This window comes from Trichoplusia ni, chromosome 10 (genome assembly GCF_003590095.1).
Source record: "Trichoplusia ni isolate ovarian cell line Hi5 chromosome 10, tn1, whole genome shotgun sequence".
NCBI lineage: Eukaryota > Metazoa > Arthropoda > Insecta > Lepidoptera > Noctuidae > Trichoplusia > Trichoplusia ni.
In genome coordinates, this window is record NC_039487.1 from 10,076,526 (window position 1) to 10,100,142 (window position 23,617).

General features: G+C 37.0%; 4 protein-coding genes and 1 long non-coding RNA gene across 5 annotated transcripts; 2 read left to right on the forward strand and 3 right to left on the reverse strand.

Annotated features, from left to right (window-relative positions):
- Positions 1 to 588: 588 nt before the first annotated feature.
- LOC113498215 (protein LSM14 homolog A) lies at positions 589 to 19,707 on the forward strand. The gene is made up of 12 exons (XM_026878153.1): positions 589 to 815; positions 1,515 to 1,928; positions 2,754 to 2,863; positions 3,039 to 3,348; positions 4,125 to 4,333; positions 5,487 to 5,653; positions 5,737 to 5,874; positions 6,246 to 6,327; positions 18,324 to 18,350; positions 18,479 to 18,565; positions 18,694 to 18,955; positions 19,482 to 19,707. The coding sequence occupies exons 1-12, from the start codon at positions 695 to 697 to the stop codon at positions 19,679 to 19,681; spliced, it is 2,127 nt and encodes a 708-aa protein (XP_026733954.1). The 5' UTR covers positions 589 to 694; the 3' UTR covers positions 19,682 to 19,707.
- LOC113498162 lies at positions 6,344 to 7,831 on the forward strand. The gene is made up of 2 exons (XR_003400962.1): positions 6,344 to 6,406; positions 6,601 to 7,831. It is a non-coding gene; the product is annotated as an uncharacterized LOC113498162 (long non-coding RNA).
- LOC113498161 (15-hydroxyprostaglandin dehydrogenase [NAD(+)]-like) lies at positions 7,858 to 12,744 on the reverse strand. Its single transcript, XM_026878103.1, has 6 exons — positions 12,531 to 12,744; positions 10,781 to 10,904; positions 10,343 to 10,449; positions 9,754 to 9,927; positions 9,317 to 9,471; positions 7,858 to 8,847 (listed from the first exon to the last, which is right to left on the reverse strand). The coding sequence occupies exons 1-6, from the start codon at positions 12,621 to 12,623 to the stop codon at positions 8,742 to 8,744; spliced, it is 759 nt and encodes a 252-aa protein (XP_026733904.1). The 5' UTR covers positions 12,624 to 12,744; the 3' UTR covers positions 7,858 to 8,741.
- LOC113498158 (kelch-like protein 10) lies at positions 13,030 to 17,072 on the reverse strand. Its single transcript, XM_026878099.1, has 7 exons — positions 16,160 to 17,072; positions 15,907 to 16,088; positions 15,511 to 15,722; positions 14,991 to 15,139; positions 14,421 to 14,607; positions 14,085 to 14,207; positions 13,030 to 13,934 (listed from the first exon to the last, which is right to left on the reverse strand). The coding sequence occupies exons 1-7, from the start codon at positions 17,000 to 17,002 to the stop codon at positions 13,744 to 13,746; spliced, it is 1,887 nt and encodes a 628-aa protein (XP_026733900.1). The 5' UTR covers positions 17,003 to 17,072; the 3' UTR covers positions 13,030 to 13,743.
- Positions 19,708 to 19,923: 216 nt separating the features above from the next.
- LOC113498159 (folliculin) lies at positions 19,924 to 22,684 on the reverse strand. The gene is made up of 7 exons (XM_026878101.1): positions 22,271 to 22,684; positions 21,931 to 22,116; positions 21,527 to 21,662; positions 21,001 to 21,263; positions 20,606 to 20,804; positions 20,418 to 20,520; positions 19,924 to 20,213 (listed from the first exon to the last, which is right to left on the reverse strand). The coding sequence occupies exons 1-7, from the start codon at positions 22,535 to 22,537 to the stop codon at positions 20,075 to 20,077; spliced, it is 1,293 nt and encodes a 430-aa protein (XP_026733902.1). The 5' UTR covers positions 22,538 to 22,684; the 3' UTR covers positions 19,924 to 20,074.
- Positions 22,685 to 23,617: the final 933 nt, after the last annotated feature.

The window sequence follows — 23,617 nt, forward strand, 5'->3', positions numbered from 1 at the left end:
TTTTTTAGTTCCTCTTTCATCATGATAACATATATCAATAAAAATTCGATCGTTTTAATTAAATTATGGCGTGCCAAATAATTTATGAAAGCGATCTTACCATTCTTTTTTTAAATATACCATGATCATGATCAAGTATTTTTGTAAAACTGCAATGAAAAATAGTTCATATAATATTCGACTACATTACTTATATCTATGCTTATATCATGTTTTACTATTCATAGGTAAATTGAATGTATCTATGAATAATATAATGAGATTACTTAAAAAATATTTGTAAATATGCGACTCCTGTTTACAGCAGCTATCGTACACTCGTACAATCCGGATAAATGAGCGTAAATAAATCGTTGCATCATTTAATAAAGAGCCTTCATACTTATTTTTTAAGAAACCGGGAAAAGATCCAAAAAATATTTCACATTGATTCACCACACTGTTTTCATTAATTTGTAGTAATTATTTAATCTCTTTTCGATAAAAGTTGTAGCAAGAACTTAATCCGATTACTTATTTTTTTTTAGTCAAATAGTATGGTTTCAAAGTTCCCTCCCCACTCATTACAGCTGTTTGTAAACGCATCGCTTGTTGCCAACTTCCCGTCAGTCATTTTGTTCGGTGGCTGTATTTCTATGGTCGACGACATCGTTAAAAATCTTTAACATCGGCGAGTTATTTCCAAAGTGACATTATGAGTTCTGGAATGCCCGAATTGGGCTCCAAAATAAGCCTAATATCTAAAGCTGATATTCGCTACGAAGGCCGGCTTTTCACCGTCGATCCTCAGGAATGTACCATCGCTCTAGCTAGCGGTAAGTTGACAAATGGATACTGTTATCTTATTACAAGGTTCTATTTTGCATTCATCGCTTGTAATTTGATGATTTATCCTTATATTTCATGAGGATAACGTTTTTTTCTCGTAGGAACATTGATCGACTTCTCTAGAAAGCTGTTAGCTTTTTCCCTCCGGTTTTATGCCCATCTTTGTTTATTGTTTGGGAAAGCGTCTTATATGTTTATTGTTAGACATTTTCCTAGTAATTTTCCATGACTTTACATTTAATATAACCTAGTCTTTTTCATCTACCCTCTTAGAGAAATTCATTATCCCGCCTATGACCGCGGTTTCACATTGATGACGTTGATATCGTCTATGTATGTATGCTACTATTTTGTTTTCTTCGCCAGGTATATCGGCTTAACTTCGTCTCCGTCCTATAAAATTGTCCAAACTTTTACTTTTTTCGAAGACCATGATTTTGATCTACCCACCTAACTTAATTTTGTGAGGAATCTTTCAAGATGTTAGCATATTTCCGTATCCTAATTATTTCTAAAATATTTAAATTTAAATGTCCATCACATTCTCCATATGAAGAATTCTTGTTAGAATACATATAAAATCAATTGTAATTAGAAATTTATAAGTTTGAAGTCATTGAACTGTTATTTTATAAAGTACCTACATTGTTGTGAGGTTATTGACATTAATGTTTTTTTTTTTACAGTGCGCTCATTTGGTACGGAGGATCGGGAGACTCAGTACCCTGTGGCACCTCAGAGCCAGGTGTATGACTACATCCTTTTCCGTGGTTCTGACATAAAGGATATTCGTGTTCTGAACAATGTCCCCTCTCTACCAAATGACCCGGCCATCATGCAGATGTCTGTGCCCCCGACGCTCGGCGCAGGCAGTGCGCCGGGCCAGTTCACGGGGCAATACACCCACCCAGTGGTCGGCCAGACTCCTTACCCCCAGTACCACCCGATGGCTGGCTTCCCAGGAAATGTCCATGCTCAGCTTAACAAGACCAGTGAGTTGTCTCCGCAAACCTCCGTGGAGCTGGCACCCCAGCCCCCACCTGCCACAGCTCCGATTGGCTCAGGAGTGGCGCATCACGCCAATCAAGTGAAAGACCAAGGTTTTTGCTCTTGGATAATTCTAGCTTTTGCTTCAATACATGCTACTTTGCGATTTTTGCAGTATCATAAAGAGATACTTTTATAATTCTCTTCCTAATACAAATAATTTAAAAAAACTAGTTGGTGTCAGTAATAATTAAAGTATCTGGTTATGATCTAACTCTTCTTGCTTCCACTAAAACTATGCATGCAGTTTCACAAAAAAATATCAACACTAATCATTAATTTCCATCGATACTAATAAATTGTTCTACCCACATTACTAACATGCAACATGTAGTAACTATTTCTTCTTACCAACTACTTATGAACATTCAACACATCAGAATGGTCCTAAAGTCACCGGTAACATTTAACCATTTCCTAAATTTAGCTTATCAATAAATAAAAAATCATGAAACTAAGACCCCTAATTACTAAAATTCCTAAATTTATGAGTCCAGACTAATACATTAAACTTAATATTTAAGATAGCTTAGACATAACAAGTGTGCATGTATTGCTAACAAAATTCAACTAAATAACAAAAATACCCCAGTATTACGTAATAAATTAATTTCATGGTGGTGTCTTAGCTAAAAGCATGCAAAAAAACAATACATAACATTACAGCATGCATATAACTTCAAAACAATAACAACAAAAAAAATCGCAACATGCATTATCATTCCTCCTTGGTCTGTTGCTTGTAAAAAAAACCACTCAAGCAGCAAATTTGTATCATGAGAGCTTATGCAGTTATGCTTAGCAATTAGTGACGTTTAATATAAGAATTTAATATTTTATTTTTATTAATTTTTATGTACAAGGAAATTATGTTGTAGGCTCTATGCTTGACCTCATTGGAGGAGGATCTCAACAAAGCGCTTCACGGTCGGGAACGCCCGCTGTTGGCGCTCACAGGAAAAGCCCAACTGCTGATCAGGGCACGCAGGTAATTTCTTGTTGTTTAAAATCCCAACACAACACATCAACTGTAAAATCAATTTTGTTGCTACCTTCTTTGTTAATCAAAGGTATGAATTTTCTAGTGTTGTTGATACATTCTATTCTGAAATATATAAAAAAATGTACACAGCTTGTTATTCTAAAACCTGTAATCGTTATAGGTCGGCTCTGTGGCTAGTGGGTCTAGCCAACAACGCGACAGCCGACGCGGCAGCAACGGTCAAGCGGCGAAGGGTCCGGCGAACCGTAACCGTACGAACTCGCGCAATCGCCAGCGCTACCCCAGCGGCGGCGCGCCTGTGCCGCACCAGCAACAGCAACACCATCAACCGCAGCACCATCAGCAACCGCATCATCAACAACAGCAGCATCATCAACAGCCGCAGCAGCAGCAACATAACCAGCACAACCAACATAATCAGCACAACCAGCAGCTCTCGAACCAGCAACCTCATCATCATCACCAGTCTGGTAAGCACTTGTTAAACATTACTATATCATTTCTTGCACTAGGTCTTGCTTAACCTCTATTATAAAGGCTATAGAAAGAAAATAGTCTACAAATTTCAAAGTTTTAACATGACAACATATTTCATACATAAATCATAAATATGTCATACAATGTAACAAATAATATCATGTGTCATAAAATTCCGTGTTAATGCTGTTTCGTTGCGCTCGATTTTCATTGGCAGCATAACTATTGCATACTGCAAATAACAAAGGCTTAAACATGACGGGCCATCGCAATTTCAATAAATTAAGTGCGACCTACATTTGGCAGTTCTAAGGGCGTATGTTTTTGTATCTGTTGTTGTAAACATTCGATTGCTTACGTTACATTTGGCGCATGTGTTAAAGCTAGATAATTGCTTAATCTTCCGGCTCATACACGTAATCTTAATCCCATCGGCCACACGTTGTTGTGTACCTCCATATGCCATAATATTTAAACTTTGAGATGGAGGGGAAGCTGTGATAATAGATTGACGGTCGATGTATGAATAAAATAAAAATAAAATATTTAAGATCAGCTGTGGGTCAGACTGCTTGGCGCCGATTTCATTCTGTGGGTCCACGAAATCGCTTACTATGAGTAAGCGAATCCCGGTAAAAACCGGAGCCCGTAGAATTAAGTCTGTGAATGCTTAATGTTGCTATTATAAATTTGCTTTATGTACAAATATATAATAAATCACGAAGGAACGATCTAATAATATCAATTAATTTGTCATTTCCCATTAAAGTAAATATGATGGGGCTTTTAGGCCAGGGCTATGGTCGTGGCGGCTGGAGAGGACGACCCCGCGGTCGCGGCCGCGGCTTTGTCCCCCGCAATAAGAACACGCTCAAGTTCGACAAGGACTACGACTTTGAACAAGCCAACACCGAGTTTGAAGAACTGCGTAGCCAACTTGCCAAGGCCAAGATATCTGACGGCGAGGTGAAGGTTGAGGTGAGATATACGCATTGTAATAATGGGAGTTCAAGGTTTCAAACTAACATATTGTTACATTTTTGCTTCTAACCCTATTGTTGCTAGTTTAATTTTTTGCTACCACGTTTTTCAAAGACGCTTTGGCTGTGACTGAATTTCGTAACGACCAGTATAAGTATTTAAGCAGTAATGCAGCATAAAAAATTACATGCCGAAAGCATTTCAAGTCTCAAGAAACTAGCTAAGGCGTCTTACGTGTAACTTTCAATATCTGTACTGCATTCACATAATTATTGATTTTCTTTTAGTATGATAATGAAATTGAGAAATTCTTCTCAATCAGAGCATATCAGATATCGCAGATATTTGGTGTAGTTGTTGCACCCCCTCCAATAAAATATTTTGAACGAAGCATCGTCAGAATTCCTACATTTACCTATTATGCCAATTACGATCTGTAACAGATTGAAGCTTACGTTTGCATGTGAACCGAACAAATTACACAATCGTTGGTGACGTCCAGTAGGAAATTATTGGCCGAAATCGTTACGCAATGACTTGCTATAAATAAAGAAAAAACAAGTAATTGTTCAATGTTTATAGACGGTTTTTTTTTTCTTGCTGTGCCTAACAGCACAGCTCGTCGTAGTGGCAAAAACTGCGTTAGATAATACTTCATGATATTTAGTAAACCAATTTCGCATTTTTTGAATTTTATTTTGTGGACGTCCATCGAAATTATACGAAAGCTAGAAGGCTAGGACCACTGGTCCAAGCTAGAATTGGAAATATAATTTAGTTATTCAACGAAACCAATGTTTTCCTGTTTTTGTTATGATATTCAGCGTTGAGTTCGTCGCGCTCAATTTATCATTTTCAGTTGACGGCTACTTTTTGTAGCTTTACGCATTGTTCGTGTGAACCTTACAAAAATACTCAGTTAATATTTGCTACTGGTAGATTGAAAAATATGATTCAAATATCAATAGGATAGAAGTTGGATTACATGGAACTGTGAATTTACACACAATTATTATGTTTTTGAGAACCTGTACAGATATAGAAAATCTAAATTATATGAGCATGCTTTTTTCATATTTTTTTATATTGTATTATGATTATTTCTGGCAAAATTTTAATCTTTTTTTTCTTTGATTTCTGGATATCACAGGAATCTGAAGTGATTATTATGACGCAGGGTGAGGTTGACAAGAAAGATGACTCTGGTAATGAAACTGGTGCTGGTGAACCAGAAGTAGACGAAGACCAGAATGGTTACACTGGATATGATAAGACCAAGAGTTTCTTTGACAACATCTCATGTGAAGCTGTGGAGAGGTAATAATAGTTCTCAAAATTTATGACTATATAAATTTTTGATATTGTGAACATTCAATTTCTAATTGTAATTACGTTTCTAGGTCAAAGGGTCGAAGCCAGCGAACGGATTGGCGAACAGAGCGCAAGTTGAACTCGGAAACGTTTGGTGTTGCGTCGGCGCGTCGTGGAGCCTGGCGTGGTCGCGGTGGCTGGCGCCATCACAACCCGCAGCACCAGCAGTCAGTATTCCTTAGATAGCTATAAGTAATTACTAGGGAAAAGCTCAAGCAATATGAGAGAAGGCTTTTGTTAGCCTGTTTGAAGACTTAGGCCTTGGGCAAAATACTTATAATTTTCCTTTGTTATTGTAAGATTGGTTGTGTCCCACATAAGAAACTGTTGTTCATTGTGAGTTGAGACAATGTTCCATAATGATCTATTGCCTCGCAGGTTTCTTATTTATTGAGCTTAGATTTTTAGAAAGATAGGTTTTGATTTGGTGTATTGGAAGTTGCGGCAGCTCTCGATATTGAATACGTTTGCTGCAGCAAAGTTTAGGTTTAATATAATTATATAGAGATGTGTTGAGAAAGATGTCGTGTCCCCGCAGGAACTACGTGCACAGCTTCTCTGACGACGGGCGATGGCGCGCGGGTCGCGGGGCCCGCGGCGGGGCGCGCGGCGGAGGGCGCGGGGCGCGCGGCGCGGCGCAGCTGGCGGCGGCGCCCCCGCCCGCGCCCGCCCCACACGCGCAGCCCGCGCCCACTGCAGGTACAACTACACTACACACGCACAACCTCATATAATTCCAGTATGTATGCACCCTCAGTGCCAACTTTAAACTAGATTTCCTTCTGTCATTGTCATAAAAACATGACAAAGTTAAAATTAAACATCTCCTTCAGTAATATAAAATTAGGAGATTTTAAAAATAAACTTCTAATAAGTACGTTGTTTCTTTTCAGCCAAGTAGGAGAAGTTGAAGAGCGTCCACTACACTGAAAGATTTTTTATCGCAGCAGGGACTATTCAAAAATGGATATGTGACGGAAAAGTGTTAGTTTTGTGATGAAGTGTCTTGTATTGATTTGAAAAGTAATGTCTTTGCGGGAAGTTAAATAGTGGTGCAGATTAAAGTCGAAGGACATTGTTTTGGTGTGATAGTGTTGTATCCAATATAATGGAAGGATAAAGAAGGAATTTCCCGTAAGAGCGCGACAGAACAAAATGTCGGTACATTGAGAAGGCTCACAGTTAGTATAATGTAAGTATAGGAGTGTCGTGAGCGATAACGCAATTGGGCAGTAAGTTGGCATCAACTAAATTGAATTGTATAAAATGTCACAAGTCGACCATTAGCTGGATGATGTTAGGCTCCTTTATGGAATTCAAAGATGCCAATGTTATCGGTGAGTGAGAAATAAGCCACTTGTAAATTTCAGGGAGGCTATGTAATGTAAATTGCATAGGAGACAATTTATTTATGCAATGAATTATAAATATTTTCATAAAGCTTGGTCTCCTCACCAGTTATGATTATTTGTGCCTATTTAGTTTTAAACCATATATTTAAAGTACTAAAATGGTCTACTATCACTCAAAAGGTCATTGCGCCTCCATTTTTATTTATTTACTTGCAATGACATGTGACAGTCTATGCAGCAGTCCTACTTAAACTGTTAGTAAATTAATATGAGGATAAATTAGTTTCTAATACCTGCTGGCCAGATGTTTTCATGTGTAATTATATAAATCATTATGTGGGTTAGAGGCGCCTCAGCAAGTTATTAAATGTAAAGTGTTATTGACTGTCATTCATGTAGTTAGTACTAAATAAATGTGATAAGGACTGCTGCCACATCGTATTGTTGGAGATGTGTTGAGGGCACTAGACTAGAACCAGACGCGGACTGCCAGTGCCACCAACTGATTGATAACACTAGGTCAAGACTAGTAAAGTGTATGTTTATTAAATTCAATAAATTTTTTGTATCATTCAGTTCTAGAAAAGGACTATTGTATTTTCTTGTAGAATTTTGGAATCATAAATTACCTGAATGTGTTCATCGGCGAGTCCTTTTCATTCAAAATCTTGAATATACAGACAACTGATATTTGTAAAAAATCTGTAACTCAAAAGCTGTACCTGGTGATTGTATCTATATAAAAATATAACTTTACTATAAATCTTCCAAAGGGTAATTTTATTTAAAACAACCAAATCCAAATTTCCAATTTTATTGCAAATAAATTTAAGCTTGTACAATGTACTTGGCAAAATAGCTTTAGCTTTTCAGTGTCACTCAAATAATAACTAATTAACAAGTTACATCAAATAAGAAAATCAATTACTCATTCTTAGTCAATAATCTTTGGGATCACACAAACAAAATGTTTGACATCTGTAACTTAGAATTAAAAACGGGTAATGTGCTTATTAAAATACATACTCGTTTGTATACAGTATAAGTAATCATTACATTGATTAATCAACTTACGTTAAGTACACGATATAATGTTACGACATACGCCATATCGACTACATATTTTTCTTTATTTTAAAATGTATTTTCTTAAAAAATATAATGCCTTACGCGGGCTTTATACTACGAGAACGAAATATTTACACAACCACGACTCTTCACTAATACGTGTTATGTATTCAATTCAATAAATATACATGAAAGGACTATTAGGAATTATTCATAAGTAGATTCGAAGCGTATTACAGACTAGTCTATCGTATTCCTTGAGCTTACAATATAATGCCCCAATAACTTTACATAGATAAAAAAAATATTGGGCACATCCCTATTACAAAGAGTTTAGTTACCACAAAATTTATTGAATGCGCCCTGAGTAAAATGCTTGTTTTCCATTGTGTTCGAAAGGTGGGAAATAGTGTAAATAGGTATAAAAATGATTGAAATATGAGAGGTTGCGTATTTCTAATGAAGCACATATCTTGAAATACGTGACAAAAGGCGGGTTAGATAATGATAAACTCGCAGTTTCCTACAAAAATTGTCTCGAACCACAATGGAAAATGCGTGAGTACCGCGTAATAATATAGTAGGGTAAAAAAATAAGGGGAGTTGGATGTAGTTTAGCCGCGCCACTCCCTCGCCGGTGTTCCATTTTCCACGATCCACACAGATCCACTCTGAGCCTTTGTCAGGACTTCCACTAAAGCCCGGCCAACATGCTCCGAACTGTAAACAAACAAATAGTTTTCCTTTTTTAATTTAGAAATCTCAGCAGGATTGCATCTGTTGAAGATTTTTGGTACTTCCTAGAAAAATATTTGTTTTTCTGAATATTCCTCCCCAAACTAGAAAATCAACCCTATTATTGAGTCTTTGACTCTCCTTCGCTAGGTGGTATCTCATGAACGATGATAGCTGGATAGTTGCACTTTACACAGACGTATTTCTGTTGAGGCTATAACAATAAATAATGAAAATCGAGGCTAGTACCATGACATATTATGATAGCATTGTTTTTTCTTTGAAGTTTTTGATGATTTTCTTTAGCCTATTTGGACGGGAACCCTCAAGTTACTTGACCGGTTTCCGTTGAGACAATTTTCAATCGCTCTCTGTCTTTTTAAATAGCAAAACAGGCACACAACATAAACAACATTATCTACTAATTGTTTCGTCACCCTCCGTTGCGACCTACCTTTGCATTTTGCAGGTAGCGTTGTCCCGCTGCCAAGCTGCTTCGTAATCAGAAGACATGAGTTGCTTGCGGATCTCCTTGACGAGGCCAGTGTCGGTGAGACCCGGGCAGATAACCATGCTACGCACTCCAGTCAAATTCACGTGGTACTGGTCCTGAAATAATAAATAAATATCGGTATTTTGGAAAAGTTTGGTTGTTCATTTCGAAGACATTTTTTTAGTTCGATAAAACAAAAAAGAAGTAAACAATGTGTGAGATTCGTCTCTTTGATTCATCCAAGCATCTATTTAAATTTATGACATTATTATATAAAAAAAATATCGAATGTTTAGACGGGTAAGCAGACGTGATCCATACTAAACGTTTCGTTTTTTTTAAGCGACTTCAAAAAACGGAGGTTCTTAGTTTCATTGTTTAATCTTCATAAATCTTACCCCATATGCCCTGGTGAGCCCCACAATAGCATAGTTCGTGGCGGTGTAGATGGGAGTGGACACCTGAGGCCTGGTGAACGAAGTGGAAGCAGTGTTCACAATAATGCCGCCTTGTCCGCCACGGTCCTTACTCATGAACCGATACGCCAGCAAAGTACCGCGTATCACGCCGTTCTACGAATAAAGAGTGCGTTTTGTAAACATAGTTTTTTGAACGTCTTTACGAACGACGTTGCGACGAGTGTTAAACTTATTTTATACTTGCCTTTGGCAATTTCGCTATGTAAATACGCAAAACATTGTCATGAGTGTTCCATAAAAGAAAGTCTAATGTGTAGGTATCTAAAATATGCTATGTAATGCAAATGACTTGTTTAATTAAATTCTTTTATGTATCGGGTTCATTACAAGTTTTTCAAAAAAACCTTGAAGCCATATACATGTTACAAATTCTCTTTACAATTTGTACAAGATTATAATAACATTACATACAATATTTGGAAACAAAATTAATAGCTGCAAGGAAGTGGACGTCCGCCTTCCGCTCGCTAAGAGCCATAAAGTGGTTGTCTATGTTTAGCAGACTTACCAAATTAACATCGACCTCCAATTCCCAGAATCTGTCGTTCATAACACCCGCGTTGTTAATCACTATGTCCAGTCTGTTGAACACTTCCATTGTCATCTCAAATGCCTCTGTAAAATTATGTTATTGGTATTGAAAGGCTGAATATGAATACCATTGCCTTCGGAAAACTTGTGTTAATAATCATTGACCCGATTCACATAAAAATTTTAAAAATGAAACTACGAAGAAGATGAATTAATTAATGTATATTAAAAAAAACCTATTGTGTACTATAATATTATAAGCTCTAACATCGTGTTAAGATGACCCTTGAAGTACCTAAGCAGAAAACCCACAACTATTCGTAAGTAGAAACATCGTTAACATGTACCGTAAAACAACCAAGTGAAGAGTTAATATTAATCATAATTACGTTTGCACGCAATACCATGAACTTACCCTCATACTGGGGGTAGTCGGTGACGTCACACCGGCAAAACAACACATTCTTCCGGCCGTACTTGGAGCCGAGCTCGTCGACCACTTGCTCGCCAATCTCCGCGTCGATATCGCATATCGAAACCTGAAAAGTGCCAGAATGTAATAACTAGATCGTTATGAACGAAAGAAAAACTACGAAATGATAATTTCACACTAATATTACAAAGAGTAAAGTATGTGGGTGTTTATTTGTATACAGTGTACGTTTGGTTAACAATTTGCATTACAAACGGCTAGACTATTTCGATAAATTTGCTATAAAGGTAGCTGACACTCTGGATTCACATTTGGTTTTTTCCACTGCCTCAAAACGACAGCAATTATTTAATGCTTGCAGCAATAACCGACATGTACGCGGGAGAAGAGGTGAGTGACAGCTAGTAAGTTAACGATATTAAGATCCAGACGTAAATAGTTACGCCTGAAGAATGTACTCTCAATTCAGAATTGATTGTCTGTGATTTCCCGATACACAAAAGAAACCTCCGAGATGAGAAATTGTTTATCTACAAAATGGGCTCTAGAGAAGTAGAGATGCTTAGGTATTATAGGTACCTAGGCCAAGATTTAGGACTGGAAAATCCAGAATGAAGCTATTTATTCTTTATTTTCACCGCTTTTTTTTTCTAAGCTATAACAGAGACAGCTTTCAGTCGACACAACAAGAGTCTTCCAATCTTACCAGATTCAATGAATACTATATTATTTTTACCTCGAACGCTGAGCGATCAGACGAAATAAAGCTATCATTATACTTTTCACGAGAAAGAGAAAGTACAGAGAGAAGTGTGAACAAGGAGAGCTTAAAAGAGAATTAAGGACGTAAGATAACAAAATAATCTTAATTATGCACCTATTTAGGCACAATTAAACGCTGAACAGACACGAATAAAGTAAAAGGCATCCACTGTACTATTATGAATAAGAGATAATGTATTTTCACATCTTTATAAATATGGGGAACTTTTATCTATTATTAACTATGTCATATTTGTCTTCATAGTTATTTATAGAAATACCTAGGCACGGCATCATTACTATCTAACTCAAATTGAGTCAAAATACCCTACATTACCCAGATACGCATCGGTTGTAACGATGTGCCTATCTACTGCTTTTCGCCATTATCAAAATTAAATATTTAAGCAAATTACAGCATTCGATTCCGTTATTTCCAAGTTATAATTAAGAAATCTATAAGCTAGTTACGAAGAGACGACTAATACGAGACATCCGCAGATCCTCGACTAGAAAATCTCATTTCCGGATATCGTTAGGGCGTTATCCTGTTTATAAATATGTTTATATTTATAAGCACTGCAGTCGTAGGCAGGTACATACTTACCTTCCGACTTAAACCTATGTATTCCACATAAAATAGACGTAATGCAACAATATTATATGTATAATTGAGTAAAGCGAATGGATTTCTGTAGGATCTGAGGCACAAAGAAACTTCAAAGGAAAACAATCGCTCCAATGACTGCGCCGCGCCGGCAAAAATCAATACAAATGAGAGCCGGCTCGCGACTGATCCAGCTTACAACAATTAGGTAAAGTTTACAAACGATTTAGGATTTTTTGGCGAATATCCAGTAATTCATGCAACAGTTATTTACCTTGAACTTAATATTATTTTAGCGAATACGCCATGCGCGAAGGATGTGACGAATTGGGTGACTGATTGTAAAAGTTATTTTTAACTTACCTTTGCTCCTTGCTTGAGTAGTTCCTGGCTGTAAGCGAGTCCGATGCCAGCTGCCGCGCCGGTGATGAGGGCTACCTTTCCTTTGAGTTCCATTTTAATTTCTTTACGAGTATTGCACCGCGCCCCGGACTGAACGCGTTCACTACCGCCTCGGTTGTGGTTCGATCGCGCCGGGACCCGAGCGGGGAGGGGGCGGTCTCCCGTTTTCTCCCCAATTCCCCCTTCGGTAGTAAATATACGCACGATTGCACTACTCTCGCTGGTCTGCACGTTGATTCAGGCTTGTTATACGAGTATGGGAAGGGCTACTCCGATGCCTACTTATTGTGTGGGTGGATAACGTTTTGCCGAACTACACGCCACTATTGTCGGATGCTTAATGATTTGTTTGTTTTATTACGATATAAGCCATATTTTTGTTTGTAAAACATTCGATATTTTCAATAATATTGGAAATAATTGATAAACAAGTATCTAGACAGGTAAATAATACGCAGAATAGTCATAGTTTTTTCTTTATTTGTCAATTTCTCTATCTTTCAATCAGGTACAGTAAATTTTTCAGTAAATTAAAAAAATATAAATTTTACGTTTTTTTGAATTTTTTCAAGTTCTTAGTGAAAATAATATCACAGATACAACAATATCACGAAGGTTCCGCCCACCGCAATATCGTACACACATCCAAAACGCGACCACTCTGATTTCCCACGGACGCGAACTGTACACAAATATACGAAAATAAAATTTTTCACAAACTACACTATAAAAAACTTGAAAATTTACAACAAATCCCTCGCTTTAAAACAATATCTAAAATACCCGTATTATTTAAGGGGCTAGCATTCCCTTTTGATACGTAGCACATTAGCCTACGCACGTACATAAAACAATAAAATACAAAATATGTTCGGACATGATCTGTACAATAAAATAAGGCCATACCACCATGATTTACGATACATAAAATAGAATCACAAAACTCTATGTACAATGAAAATATCACAGAGATATACGTATCAATCACAAAAGCACGCAATGGCCGCCGTAAAGGTGCAAAATCGGCCAAAATGGGTACTTGAAAATGTTTCTGAAAATATCTTAATGGACGTTGGTGTTTTAGTTGTTTTGGGCGAAGCGAAGGATTGACGGGAGCAGCTGCATCGTATGTGGAGGGTGTTTCAATGGTTGCTTTTGGTCTGTTGGGGGTTGGTCAGGAGTGGTGAGCTTGGTCTGCGCCAGCGGCTGGCACGGCCTTGGCGAGGTAGGAGAAGGAGCGCGCGTTGGGTAAGCCGGCTAGAACGCAGGCACTCAGCGCGGAACGGTTCAGGTTCATCGGTGCAGCATCGTACCACTCCATCGTGTCGCCGTCGTAGCACTCCACGTGGGGGATAGTCGTTGACCCTAGAATCATTATTAGCTAAGCATCTACTCCAACACTTGGATTAGATAGTTTGGGGATCCCTTATTTAAAGTCATATCCCAAGAGGACAAAAGACAGTTTTCGTGCTAGGTATATAATTATGTAGTTCCTTTTATTATTTAAATGATTACCGTTGAATCCTCCAATTACAAATATCATGTCGTCGAGCAACACTGTAGCGAAGTTGCTCCGAGCACTGAACATCTCCGTCACCTCCTGCCAATCGCCGCCGCGTTGTGGGTTGAACCTTTCGCCTTTACAAATACAATTTCAAAATTATTTCTTTGTATACAGATTCTAGTATAGGGTCCATCATATTTTTATGTTAAAACTAAAATTACTTATAATCCCGCAATTTAGATGATAGATCAGATTGACGGAAATATAGGTAAGTGTGTTTATCTATACTTACTTCATAATCTTGTCCCCTTTTACCAATTCCAAACTACCCAATACAGTGTATTTACCGGTATTTAATCGGCTGTATCCATTGAACCCTCCCAGTGCGTACAAGCAGTCTCTGTAGGCGATGAGACTGACGCCGGAGCGCGGGCTGAGCATGGATCTGATGAAGCTCCACTGTTTTGTGTCCGGATCGAAAACCTCCGCAGAACTTAACACTTCCTGCCCGTTGAATCCTCCTACGATGTATATCTATGCAAAACGAATAGGTTAGTTTTCGTCGGAAGACTAGCATAAAAAGACAATGGGGAAAAGTCTGTTAAGTATCATCAGAGTGCTGCAAACCATAACGTTCTAAATTACTTTTTATAAAGATATAACAACATAAAATTCCATCAAAAAAAAATTTTTTTTTTCGTTAATGGTTTTGCTTTCTTTACGAGACACGGGGTGAAATACCAATACCACAGAATCGTTGTTGTAAAATGGTGATCACTTTAAGCTGGATTTTCATCCCTTTCTAACCTACGCTTACTAACTTTTGTTTGCTTGACTTGGGAATTCGCAATAATGACTGACTTACTAATTCTAATCTTGGTATGTAAAACCTCACTACTCATAATCTCGCTAAGTACCTTTCCAGCGAGTGACGCGGCGCTAGCATCTGATCGTTGCTTGTTCATCGGTGTCGTCATCTCCCACTGGTTCTTATCGGGGTAGTAGCGCTCCACGGAAGACATGCGCGTGCGACCGTTGTATCCTCCCAAAGCGTAGATAAGGCCATCTATGTCAAATATAATGCACGTAAGATTAGTAACCAACTGCGTGAGATGGAGGTTAGCGGTAAACTCAAGATATAGCTAATTGCTACCTGTGAGAGTTAAAGGTAAAATTTGTAGGAGTATTAGCGAAACGCTAGGTAGAAAGAAGGAAACGTATTACGAAGAATAAGAATGAGTGCGAAGTGCCGTCTATTTATGAATAAAGTAGTCCAGCTCGTGCCAACTTTGTTCCGCCCTATAAATTGTCGATTAAATCGTACTGTGGCAAAAATGTATCCAACCTACCGGATTGACAGGTATCTCTGTTTTCAAAACCTTTTTCCCTTTTTCTCTTTTAGTCCTTAGTGTTCTAATGTATTTAAAACCATCTAACCATGAGCCACTACGCTGACGTAGCACCGGGCCTGGTACATGCAGGCACGTTCATGCCACGTGTTTGCCACAGGATCGTAACACCGCACTGTATTGAAATGGTCGCTGCCATCGAATCCACCGATCATGTAGATCAAATTGTTTAGCGTGCAGAGGCCATGGTAAGCGCGAGGCGTTAGGTCCATGTGGATTGAGAGGAACCATCGGTCCGCCCTGTTGTCGGCAGAACAAATCAAATTTAACTAAAAAATGTATGGAGAAGAAACGTATACCTACATAGCTACGTCTATGTTTTTCTATTATTATTGTACGTCATTCTGCTACTTCTCATGCTACTTCTAACGATTAATTTGTATTACCAAAAATGCCGAAGGTATCTTAAACGAGTCTTGGCTACCTTGTATCATACGTTTCAACAAAACTAGTTGGACTGCCAGCGCTCCAGCCACCAACTGCAAAAAGTATCTCAAAAGGTATTCGAGGCCTTGCTAACGGATCATTGAGGTCTGCTTCAGTACCGGGCCTCGAATCCAACAACGTGAGAAATACCACGGCTGGATATAAAGCTTCTTGACATTTCTGTGTAATAAAAAATAACTCTTAGTTAATCTTAAAACTTTAAGAGGCTTTTTTAAGTTTGTTTTCCTCACCTCATCATCCGCAACAGGCTGCCATTGTAATATTTTCGATTTAAAATATTTGTAGCTGATGTGACCGAAGCGTACGCACAATAGTAAGGATGGAATATATTTCCTTCTGATTTCTATATCATGTTCCACCCATGTTTTAACTGCTTGGAATACTATTTCTTCGTTACGAACGTTAAGCTCGTCGTCTCTCAAAATATCTTCTAATTCATCATATGAAAGCGATTTAAATTCAATACATTCCTTAAGTATTCTGCTAAAATTCTGTCTTATATACAACTTTCCTTTTTTTTCTAGCTCACTACAGAAATAATATCTTGCGAATTTAAATATTCCAAGACAGTTATGCGGCCTCAACTCGTGCAAAAGGAACTGACAGCATAGCTGAATAACACCAACAACATCAAATTGATCTGCATATGGTAATAAATATTCAACGTTCTCTGCAGTAACTGTGCATGTCCCTGTATATGCATAATCGAGAATCAAGGTCATGTAATAGCTGGGGACATCGACGAAAATCTCCGTTTCCTCTGGCTCTCCTTTCTTCAACGAATTAATAAATACGACTTTGAAGAACGGACTCACGGCTGAAAGGATTGCCCGATGCACTCGGATAGATTTCATATCCCTGCAGACGATTGTGCCATCGCACAGCTGGCCGTTCTGTCTCAGTTCATTCCATATCGTAGGGAACTCTACGACTGAATAATTTTCAGGGAGGCACACGCATTTTCGTTTTCGCGTAACTATCTTCTTTTTGGTTAATCTGGGTTTCGAGGATGAAGGAGTACGAACAGAATTTTTATTTTTTGATAATTTTCGATGTTTCGAATTAAATTCCATTCCTTTCGAAAAAACGGCGGTCGAAACTTGTTATCTGTCGCGATGACAGACTTAGCGACAGTTGATTCATTTGTTTTAATTCCCTATGGCATATCAATTCAAATTTAGCGGCTATTATAGAATAGCCGTTACTGCCTGACTTATTTCCCATATTATTTACGATCTGCTGACTCATAGATGCAATAGTTGCCGGATATAATCTGTGCCTTGTTTAACACCATTTACCACAAATTATTATTATTATTTATTTATTCATAATTATTAAATACAGAAAATATAAAACTTATGCTAATACATTGGTCCACAAAACTGTTTTGAACAGTTTGACTGTGGACTCCGGTTGAGACTCTTAGAGTAACGCAAAAATGTTAGTACAATATAATCTAAGTAATCAGGTTTGTATATATAGGTATTTATAATATATGTAGTTTATATAGTTATTTAATATTTATGTAATTATATTATCTAAAAGGTAGTTTTTTTATAACTTTTTAAATTTATTTTATTAGTTTCATTCCTGATGTCCACAGGCAAACTTTTCAATATATACGGTAACCGTTTTCTTAGGGTCCTATCCCCATAAAAATTAGATATTCTAGGTACATCAAATTTACTATTCGTATATTTAATGTATTTTATACTACTTTTTTAAAATAAAGCCACGTCGAGCCCAGTTTTTTGAAGAGCTTTTCGGAAAAAGATAAAAGACTTCTTCCTTTTTACCTCTTTCATCTTTTCCTTAACGAGAAGTTCATTTCGGATGTTTAGTATATAGCAAATAGCATATTTGTTGTTTTTGTACATAGCAAAATATGTTGGTATTTTTAATATTTAGTAGTTATTAAAATTTGGCAAATTCCAACATATGCTAAAGAGTATTAAAGTTGAAGACCAGTTACATAGTCTTAATTATAAAAATTAAATTATAATTCAAATATAATTTTGGGTTAAAATTACTTGCACAATAAATTCATCCGCAGCTATCTCTAAATGACTTAAGGATTGATGCATTTAATATCCATCCTTAAATAGCTGTATAAAAATACGGCCTTTTTTCAAGTTTGCCTATATCGCATGTTTTTACTTGTCTCTGCATTATAAGCGAAGTTGGTGGTGAAAATTTTCTTATTGGGAAATAGCAAAACTAGGGTATGTTTTCACTAATTCAAAAAAAAAGGTGTATCTACAAAATATTAACGTTTTATTTATTTACTTGAGATTATTTAACGTTTAATTTATTGTCTATGATAATTACTTATGTCATTGAATTTTTGCAGCTGGCAGTTTTTCGTTCAGCTGTCAAGTATCGTTTTGTCTATAGTCTCTTTTTCATCCGGTTGTCAAGATGGTGAGTTTAGTTGTTGTGAAATTAAATTAAATCCTTGAAAATCGTGATAAATACAAAGTGTTGTGAGAGTTCATGGTGGTTTTTATGTATTACAGTGATATCAACATGTGTTTCTTTACATATTTCAGGGTATCGACATCAACCATAAACACGACAGGAAAGTTAGGCGTACTGAAGTTAAATCTCAGGATGTCTACCTGAGGTTGCTTGTAAAAGTAAGTATTACTCGTTTACTAAGACGGCTCTTTTAAACCTCATTACTACCAGTTAGTCCATGTATTATGAGTAAATTACAGTTTGTTTCTTGTGTTCAGTTCCTAACCTAACTTGTTGTTGTTTCTAGCTCTACAGATACTTGGCTAGGCGTACAAATGCCAAGTTCAACACGATCATCCTGCGCAGGCTGTTCATGAGCCGCATCAACCGGCCTCCACTATCTCTGTCGCGGTTGGCCCGCCACATGAAGAAGCCAACTCGCGAGGGTATGATCGCCGTGGTTGTCGGCAGCATCACCAACGATGTCAGGCTATACACTGTGCCTAAGATGTCCGTCGCTGCCCTGCACGTCACCGAGAAGGCTCGTGCCCGCATCTTGGCTGCTGGAGGTACTGCTTTTTTCTATTTATTTTGTAAGGTTAGGAAGCATGTTGTTATGAACAGTTGGACAGAAGTCCTAGTCAGCACAACTTTCTATAAAACATCTAGACTATATTTATTTATTATATATCTCAAAGTATTAGTAATAACAATCATTGAAAGATGTTGTTGTTGCTTTGATATTACATGAAACAGAGAATGTTATAAAGTTTAGTTGTTGTCGAACAATAAAGCTAATAAGTCATGTAAACAAACAAACAATGCATATATATTATCTGTTCATAATTTAATTGTAAAACATTACTTTTGTTGAAAGTATTAAAAGTACTAGGGTTAAATTTTTATTTGTTGATAGATTTGAGTAAACTTGTAACCCCTTTATTCCACCCAAGATTATATACCTATATTATCTGTATAGATAGTGTGTTCTGCCAGGAAAGTAAACTATTTTTAAATTATAAAATACTAGAGCAGTATGTAAATGACCTTTGACAATTGTCAAAACCTGAACCAAATTTTGTATTTGTATTCTAGGAGAAATCCTGACTTTCGATCAGCTGGCTCTGCGCGCCCCGACCGGCGCTAAGACCGTGCTGCTGCAGGGTCGCCGCAACGCCCGCGAGGCTGTCCGTCACTTCGGGCCCGCGCCTGGAGCCCCGCGCTCACACACCAAGCCCTACGTGCGCTCTAAGGGACACGAACGTGCACGACCCAGTCGTCGTTCTAACGTGTAACCTTTAAATATAAGGACTACAAATAATTTGGTGGTATTATTTTTAGATTTAAGTTAACCTTTCTCTATTTCAAAATTATCCTTCCTCTTGCTCTGAGGTTTTAAAGTACTATTCTGGATACAATATGGTGTACAGACCTTCACACTAGTCAAATATTCACAATATCCATCCTCTTTCCCAGAGTTCATACATAATGAACAGCACATTCAAACTAGGCAAATACCTCCAAATGAAACAGCTTATTACTTCAGCTATGCATTAACCATTTTATTATCTGATGGACCTTAACAAATATTATTTTATATTCATAAAATATTCTATAAAATTAAATAGACAATATATAACAAAATATCACAGACATCTCTACAGTAAAAAGTAATGTTTGACATTAACTTAGCTACAAAATACACTCATCCAATAATTCAACAACTGTTCATCATGTTGTGCTATTCCAAATACTTGCTTGAGTTTCGTTACAGCATCAGATTTACTTCCAGATGCATCTACAGCATATTTTACAGCTTTTGCTATTCTGTAAAAAACAATAAGGTATTTATTTAGTAGTTGCTAGTAATAGTAACGGTATTACTTTCTTTCAAATAAAAAGGTTTCAAAATGGGTAGATGAGTCAATACAGCACCTTAACCTTATAAACCCGTCAGCACATAAAGTTGACTTTATATTAAACTTAGATATAGGATTTGAATATAACAATACTAAGGACTAAGAATCTTACCCTAGCCATTCTAATTGTAGAGATTTGATATGTTGATGTAACACACCATCACTGAACTTATCATTATTCATTGAACTCTCGATTCTATTCATCAATGTGGGACCTGAAACAAAAATATACAGCTGATAATTTTTGATCAATTTGTTATGCAATCAAATTTAATTAAAATTGCCATTATAACTACTTACATTTGACTGGTATTGTACCCACCCATTTGATACTAAAATTACTATTTTCAGTTTCTTCTAAAAAGCATACAATGGGAGGTATATGGTCTTCGCTTTTACTTTGTCGTAATCTTGGATTATCCTTTATATTTATAGGTAACAATCTGGAAAGTCCTTTTATGATGGTTGCTGCTTCCATATTACTTGTCTTGATAACAATCTAAACAAAAATACTGCTTACTAGTACTTGTCAATTATCTTAGGAACTTTTAGTGTGTTGAATGCACCCAAGTGAAATGTGTGAATATGTAACCAGGCACGATTATTTGTTGGCAACTATGTGTATTATTGATTAGGTGTTAAGGAAAAGTTACAGTTTAGTTAAATGACTGACATAAGGCTCATTAAAAACTTACGTAGATCCCCGTCAGTGTACAATACATGAGGATCCTAAAAATTGCAGGCGATAGTAACTTTTCTAATGATCTTATAGATACACATTCTTTGTCATCAGATACTGAGCAAGCTCCGGGCTCAAATATGGAGTTCTTTATGCTCTGTGGTTGTAATTTCTTGAGCAAGTCTTGGCTTGTGTATAATGTTTCTGAATAAGTGTGGGCACCAGCTTTCAGCATCCATGTAAAATGTGAATGTAGCCTTTTGAATACATTGTCATCTCCTGAAAGAAGTAAACATAGTATTGACAGTCAACCTGGTTAATTTTAATAAACAGTTAATTAGAAATGCTCTACATTTCAAGCGGTTTTATACATATTCTGCAAAAAGCATATTTAAATTAACAATACTGTATAGTTACTGCTATGATCAATTGGTTATTAGTACTAGAACATAGATAGGACACAGTATACCAAGCTATTCATATAGTTTTTAATGGCACATAAAATACTGAAAGCTAATTGAACCTTTTAACTAACAACTGACCTGTCAAATGCATGAGAGACCGAGATTGCACAAAGTCATTCCTGCCTGTCTTGAGTCGCAGAGCTCTTTGAGAGCAAACCTTTTGTTCTGCATCGAACACTACCTCTGCTAATTCCTGCAGCTCTTTTGATATTTTCTATGGTGAAAAGAAAGGATTAAAAATATATAGAGCTTAGAATTATCTTACAACATGGGGCTAATAAACCTAATAAACGAGAGTAAGTGGCTGATGTAGAAATATTCTTTAATTCTTACTATTGAAATTGAATTAAAGATTTGGCTCATATCTGAACAACATAGAAGAAATTTAAGTATTTTAAAAAGTATTGGCACTGCCTTTGCCTACGAAATAAATTATCAACTCATAAAATTGTAATGCTATATAAGTCTACAAAAAACATCACCTGCATATGCTCAGACAGCAGTGGAGTGAGATTCAATAACAGCATCTTATCCTTCATAAGTACTACTATAGAGAACCATCTCTTCAATCCTCTGGCCCAGGTGTCTTTCAACTGAAATGTGAGGCTCAAAACATGGCCGTGTGTGTCATTGAAATAGACGACACCACCTTCTTTGCTCCAATTTACCTTGAAAGAAATTTGCATTGGTTTTAGAGGCACTGTATGAGCTTCATTCTGTCTTCAGTTTATTTCATGTTTATAAAGAGTAGCCTGCAGAACGGTGTGGGTTTCAAAGACACAAAGTGGAATAAGAATTGTGTTAACAAATGTTTAATCTTACCTCACAAGTTATGCTCCGTATGGCTGCTTGTCTTAAAAAAGACGTAACATCCGGGTTGGGAACAGTTTCTCTGCTACAATATATCGTACCATCTTCCTCCCGGGATACATACACTGTTTCGGGCCCCAGTGATGTACAGCCACTACATTGGACACCAGATTTTGACGACTCCGTTGTATGTTTATCATGATCAGTCGTGAACGTACAAAACAAGGGTCGCGGGCCGTGGGCCTCACAAAAATGGCACAAACCAACTATCGCGTTCATTTCATCGCTATTTATTTGTTATACTTTAAAAATCTTGAATTATTCACAAAATAGAGAATGAAATGTAGATGTCAACAATAAAAGTCAACAATGGTCCATACATGATTTCAGTTTTTAAGCATTTATAGTAGTTGTTATATCTTTTCCAATGTTGCTGCTGCGTGCTAGACTAGGATGGAAGATATATAAAATGTCAAATATCATGAAACACACAGAATATCTTTTTGACGTTAAGCAGGTGATCCAATTGACAGGCAGTGTAAAGGTAAGCACACACGTGACTAAATAATACCTATGTACATATTCTGAAATAGATCTACCGAAAGTGAATTGTTACGTGTGTCACACCAAAAAGTGTAATGCTATGAGACATTCTTTTCTTTGAATCGATTTACCGGGCTGGGCCCGGCAATACTTGGAGCCTGTCAGTTACCAAATATTGTCGGGGGCCCATTTAGTAACAAGCTCGCCAGTTAGAAAATGGGCCTCCCATTATATCGCCACGATAAACAGCGCAGCGAGTTATAAATATTTTGTAGGCCTCTGTCCCATGGGCCATATGGCAGCCTTCTCATTTGATCCACCCCTGGATTATACCTCATCAACAGTACCACACATATCATTAGATTTTTTCAATTTTCGAATGCTAACATGTTACATAAAACTGTTATTTTATTTGCCTACTTAGGATAGGTAATTGGTGTACCATCATAACGTTGACGCATGCAAGGAAACCTCTCTCGCAAGTATTGATTTTTTAACCTAAACATGAACGGGGAACCATTTTGGTTGGGATGCTAGGTAACTATAGCCTATAGCACTTTGAGGTATAGTTTTAATAGACTAATGTACAAGATACAGTAATAGATACAAAAGTGCTCACTAAAATAAAATAAATTCGAGTATTGAGGACTAAGATCTTATACTTTCTCTACTGTTGTTCTGTTTCTGTTTTCTTTCCTTGCCTAGTGGCTCAATTAACTAACCCCAACCACAATAGGAAATGTAGCTGAGAAAATATCTGTCGTTACTCTTTTTTAGCTTATTAATGTACAGCCGGTACCTACAATTTCTCGGGCC